General features: G+C 65.3%; 1 protein-coding gene across 1 annotated transcript in view; it reads right to left on the reverse strand.

Moving 5' to 3' along the window:
- Window positions 1–4,328, reverse strand: part of LOC113940390 (low affinity vacuolar monovalent cation/H(+) antiporter-like) — a 14,694-nt gene extending 10,366 nt beyond the window's left edge. Inside the window, 11 exon segments of the mRNA XM_027631530.1 lie at window positions 390–397; window positions 545–832; window positions 1,620–1,722; window positions 1,819–2,004; window positions 2,141–2,245; window positions 2,325–2,392; window positions 2,525–2,641; window positions 2,723–2,831; window positions 2,927–3,015; window positions 3,086–3,205; window positions 4,234–4,328. Coding sequence (XP_027487331.1) covers window positions 390–397; window positions 545–832; window positions 1,620–1,722; window positions 1,819–2,004; window positions 2,141–2,245; window positions 2,325–2,392; window positions 2,525–2,641; window positions 2,723–2,831; window positions 2,927–3,015; window positions 3,086–3,205; window positions 4,234–4,315 — 1,275 coding nt within the window. The 5' untranslated portion in view covers window positions 4,316–4,328.
- Between the last annotated feature and the right edge of the window lie 998 nt (window positions 4,329–5,326).

The following is a 5,326-nucleotide window of genomic DNA, read 5'->3' on the forward strand; positions in this document are numbered from 1 at the left end:
TTGGCAGGGGCTGCCCAGGGAGGTTTGCAGTGCCCATCCCTGGAGGTGCCCAAGGAAGGCCTGGCTGTGGCACTCAGTGCTCTGGGCTGGGGACAAGGTGGTGTTTCTTGGGACTAAGGTTGGACTCTGATCTCAGAGGGCTTTTCCAACCTGTGACTGTGTGACTGACCCTTCTCCCTGCTCCCAGTCCCGCTGCTCCCAGTGAGGGCTGGGCCACAGGTTGCTCCAAGTGGCTCCATCCTGCAGCCAAAGGCCCTTTACCACCCCCCACCCCCCCCCAGGTATCTCCCTCTGGTTTTGTTGGATTCCTGGTGCCAACTGAGACCTGCAGAGACCCAAACCTCTGCCATGCACACCCACAGCATGGATGGGGAACCTTGGTTTGCAGCCTTCACCCCTGAGAGGTGCCAAATTCCTCAGAACCTTCAAAAACACGGATTTTGCCACATGGCTGCCTGGGCAAACCCAAGCTTTAAGTTGTTAGGAGGGGAAAACCAGGTGGAAATTTGAGATACAAACAGGAGACGGCATCAAGAACCCCCACAAAGCACACACAGAGCCCAAGAGGAGCCAACTGAGGGTGGAACAACCCTCAGAAGCAGCTGGGAAACGTGGGCAGATCCCATGGGATGTGCAAGTCCTACAAAATTGAGCATCCTCAGCTGGTGTCCCCGGGCTGTCCCAGCTCACCTGGCGATGGCCATCCCGATGTAGTAGGACAGGGGCATGATGGAGAGCAGGGCCAGGGAGAACTTGAGGGTGGAGCTGCTCAGGTGGTTGTGGCTGTCCAGGTAGCCCAGCAGCAGTGTCACCACCACCAGCGGCAGCAGGTCTGGGGAGGGTGTCAAGGACACTACACAGCGGGGTGGGGGGGGTTTGGGGTCAGCTCACCCCCCTTCCCCTCCATCCCCCCCAACACCAGCAGGTCTGGGGGGGTGTCAAGGACACTACAGAGCGGGGGGAGTGGGGTTTGGGGTCAGCTCACCCCCCCTTCCCTTCCATTCCCAGTCCATCCCACCCCATCACCAGCAGGTCTGGGGAGGGTGTCAAGGACACTACAGAGCAGGGTGGGGTTTGGGGTCAGCTCCCTCCCCTTCCCCACCATTTCCAGTCTATCCCACCCCATCACCAGCAGGTCTGGAGGTTGGTCACAGAGATGCTCGAGGTGGGGTGGGATTTGGGGTCAACCCCCCATCCCCATTCCCAGTCCATTCCATCCCATCCCCACTAGGTCTGAGGGGGCTGGTCAAGGAGACACATAAGGTGGGGTGGGATTTGGGCTCATCTCCCCCTTCCCCACCATTCCCATTCCATTCCCATCACCAGCAGCAGGTTTGGGGGACCCATCAAGGAGATGCTCGAGGTGGGGTGGGATTTGGGGTCACCTCCCATCCCCATTCCCATTCCATCCCACCCCATCACCAGCAGGTCTGGAAGGGCCAGTCAAGGAGACAACCAAGGCGGGGTGGGACTTGGGGTCATCTCCCCCTTTCCCCACCATTCCCAGTCCATCCCACCCTGTCACCAGCAGGTCTGGGGGTGGGTCCCGGAGCCGGCCGAGGTTTGGTGGGATGTGGGGTGGGATTTGGGGTCCCGTCCCCAGCGCTGCCCCAGGATACTGACGGCGAAGACGTTGAGGCCGTGCACGGAGTACTTGTAGTAGTAGGGGTTGGCGGCGCGGTAGCAGCACAGGATCACCTCCCCCTCCAGCGGCACCTCCGTCTGTGGGGGCACACAGTTGGTGACCCCGCTGCTGCTGCCACCCCCAGCCCCCCAAAAACCCCCCTTTCTCCAGAGTGGGGACCACGGGAGCCTCACCATCCTGCCCCTGCGGACGCGGACGCGCTCAGGGGGCAGCAGCAGGACGCGGGTGGCACTGCGGGCGCTCAGCTTGGCCACGGGGATGGTGACGATGAGGAGCCAGGAGGTGACACAGACCAGGGCATGGGACAGGGCCAGCACTGGGTACCCCAGGCACAGCCAGGCCGCGGTGCCCACGTGGCGCTGGAATGGGAGGCACCGTCAGGGTTGGCCCCAGAAGTGCTCACCCCAGGGAGAGGAGGTGCCCTCAGGGGCTCTCCCCACCCCAGGGGTGCCAGTGCCCAGTGTGGGGTGTCACCATGCCCGGTGTGGGGCTCACCCAGTATCCGGTGCCCTCCCAGCACCGCGGGCGCCAGCGGCCTGGGGTGGGACCCCCCAGCAGGGCCGAGCTCTCCCCCACGCCAGCCTCCTGGGATTTGGGCACCTGGGGGACACAATGGGGGGGTCAGGGCGTGGCACAGCACACCCCACCCACCCCCCCGGGATTGGGGATGAGCCCTCACCTCCACCTTCTGGATCACTTTGCCAAAGGGCCACAAGAAATACCCGGCCAGGTCCCAGCAGAGCCGCCCTGGGGGGGACACCAGGGACACTCGTGTCCCCTCCAGCTCCAGGGAGAAGGGACACAGGAGGTCCCCACGCTGTTGGGAGCTCGGCCAGGACACCCACACCTCCCCCAGCCCTTCCCTGATTCGGGACTCACCATGAGGAGCCCCCACAACAGTGAGGAACATGCCGGCGGCCACCAGGCCGTGCAGCAGCGAGAGCCACCAGCCGAAGAGCAGCAGGTACAGGACGTTCCCACACGTCACCGTGGACCCTGCAGGGATAGGGGGGCACAGCTGGGACCCACTGGTACCTGCAGCCCCCCCAAACCCACGGGGCTGCCCCCTGCCCTCACCTGCAGGGCCCCGGAGCACCGTGAGGTCGGAGTAGAGCTCCTTGACGATGTCGGAGCGCTCCTCCCAGGGCCGCGCCGTCACATGGCTCTTCCACTTCTTGAAGCCAAACTGCAGAGACAAGGGGGGGTTTTTTGGGGTGGGTGGGGAAAGAGCCAGCCCGTCACACCCCCTGGGAGCACCTCTGGCCCCCCAGGGACACCCACCTTGTAGTTGTTGGAGAGCTTGTTGGCCTCCACGGCGTTCTCGGCTGTCAGGGTGGTCCTGGCGCAGCTCTCGCACTCCTCGGGGGTGGCTGGGGGCACATGGGGGTCACGGGGGGCACACGGGGGTCAGGGACCCCCAGCACCCCCTGTCCCACCTACCCGTGGGGCCGCGGGGCCGGTGCAGGTGACAGCCCAGGTCGCCCAGGTCGTTGTTGATGGTGGTGGAGCAGTGCCGGTCGCACAGGGAGCCCCGCCGGGAATCCGTGGCCTTGGGAATGTCTGTGGGAGAGGCTGGAATTATCACATCCAGCCCCGTGTCCTGCCCGGGCTCGGAGCACCAGGACAAGCAGGTGCTGCTGTGTGGGGGGTGCCAGCCCGGTCCCCAAACCCCACGGGGGATGGGGACACAGTTCCCAGGGGGGGAGCCAAGGGATGTTGGGGAGAGGGGACCCCACCCGTGCCTGGGAAATGGTGGGGGGGGGTTAAATCCCACTCGGTGCCTGGTGTGAGGGTTGGGAGGGTGGATCCCACAGTGGCCGGAGGGAGGCTGGGGAGGGGAGACCCCACAGGTGCCCAGGAAAAGGGGGGGAAATCCCACTGGGTGCCCAGAGTGATACTCGGGAGGGGGGACCCCACAAGTGACCAGGACATGGAGGGGGGGAGAAAAATCCCAATCCCACTCAGTGCCTGGTGTGAGGGTTGGGAAGAGGGACTTGGCAGTGCCCAGGAAAGGGGAGACCCCCTCTAGTGCCTGGAGTGAGGTTGGGGAGGGGGGACCCCACAGGTGGCCGGGAAAAGGGGAGGGAAATCCCACTGGGTGCCTGGAGTGAGGCTGGGGAGGGGGCACCCGGCAGGGCCCATGAAGGGGGGACCCCACAGTGCCCAGAGTAATGCCCAGGAGAGGAGACCCCACAGGTGCCCGGGAAAACGGGGTGGGAATCCCATTCGGTGCCTGGAGTGATACTCGGGAGGGGGGACCCCACAGGTGCCCCGGACATGGAGGAAGGGGGAGAAAAATCCCAATCCCACTCAGTGCCCGGTATGAGGGTTGGGAAGGGGGGGACCCTCCCATATCCCAAGAAGGGTCCCGACCCCCTCTGGTGCCCGGAGTGATGCCGGGCAGGGGGGACCCCACAGGTGCCCGAGAAATGGGGGGTAAATCCTACTCGGTGCCTGGAGTGAAGGTTGGGAAGAGGCGGAGACCCTCCCAGATCCCAAGAAGGGTCCCGACCCCCTCTGGTGCCCGAGTGCTGCTGGGGAGGGGGGTACCCAAGAAGGGCGGACCCCCCGGAGCCCCCCGCGCTCACCGGGCGGGTCCTGCCCGCAGCAGCAGCAGCGGCAGCAGCGGCGGCGCCGGGCGGGCTCGGCCTCGCTGGCCATGGTGGCCATGGTGGTCCCGGCGGAGGGGACGATCCCGCAGCCCCCCGGAATTTAACGGGCGGGGCCGGACGTGCGCGACCCCGGGACGGGGAAACGCCCCCGCAACGGGAGGGGCGGGAAACGCCCCCGCACCCCGAGAGGGGCCGGGCAGGGGCCGCCCCCCGCACCGCGGGATGAGACTGGAGGGAGCGGCGGGAACGGGGGGACGCGGGGAGAGGGATGCGCGGGGATTTGGGGTGCGCGGGGATTGGGGGTGCGCGGGGATTTGGGGTGGGAGGGGATTGGGGTGCACAGGGATTGGGATGCGCAGGGATTGGGATGCGCAGGGATTGGGTGCGCAGGGATTGGGATGTGCAGGGATTTGGAGATGTGGTTTATCGGGGTGCACAGGGAGAGGGATGCGCAGGGATTTGGGGTGCGCGGGGATTTGGGGTGCGGGGGGATTGGGGTGCACAGGGATTGGGCTGCGCGGGGATTTGGGGTGTCAGGGATTGGGCTGCGCGGGGATTTGGGGTGCTCGGGGATTTGGGGTGCTCAGGGATTTGGGGTACACAGGGATAGGGATGCGCAGGGATTGGGGTGCAGAGGGGTTGGGGTGCACAGGGATTAGGATGCTCAAGGATTAAGATGACCAGGGGTTGGGGTGCTCAGGGATTGGGGTGCGCGGGGATTTGGGGTGCGCAGGGATTTGGGTGCGCGGGGATAGGGATGAGCAGGGATAGGGGTGCGCAGAGATTGGGGTGCGCAGAGATTGGGGTGCGCAGGGATTGAGGTGAGCAGGGATTGGGACGCGCAGGGTTTTGAGGTGCGCGGGGAGTTGGGGATGTGGTCTATCGGGGTGCACAGGGATAAGGATTCTCAGGGATTTGGGGTGCGCGGGGATTTGGGGTGCGCAGGGATTGGGGTGCTCAGGAGTTTGGGGTACACGGGGATAGGGATGTGCAGAGACTGGAGTGCGCAGGGATCGGGGTCCAGAGGAGCAGGGATGCTCAGGAATTGGGGTACATAGGGATTGGGATG

Source organism: Corapipo altera, unplaced genomic scaffold (assembly GCF_003945725.1).
Source record: "Corapipo altera isolate COAL_440 unplaced genomic scaffold, ASM394572v1 131037, whole genome shotgun sequence".
In the NCBI taxonomy this organism is placed as follows: Eukaryota; Metazoa; Chordata; class Aves; order Passeriformes; family Pipridae; genus Corapipo; species Corapipo altera.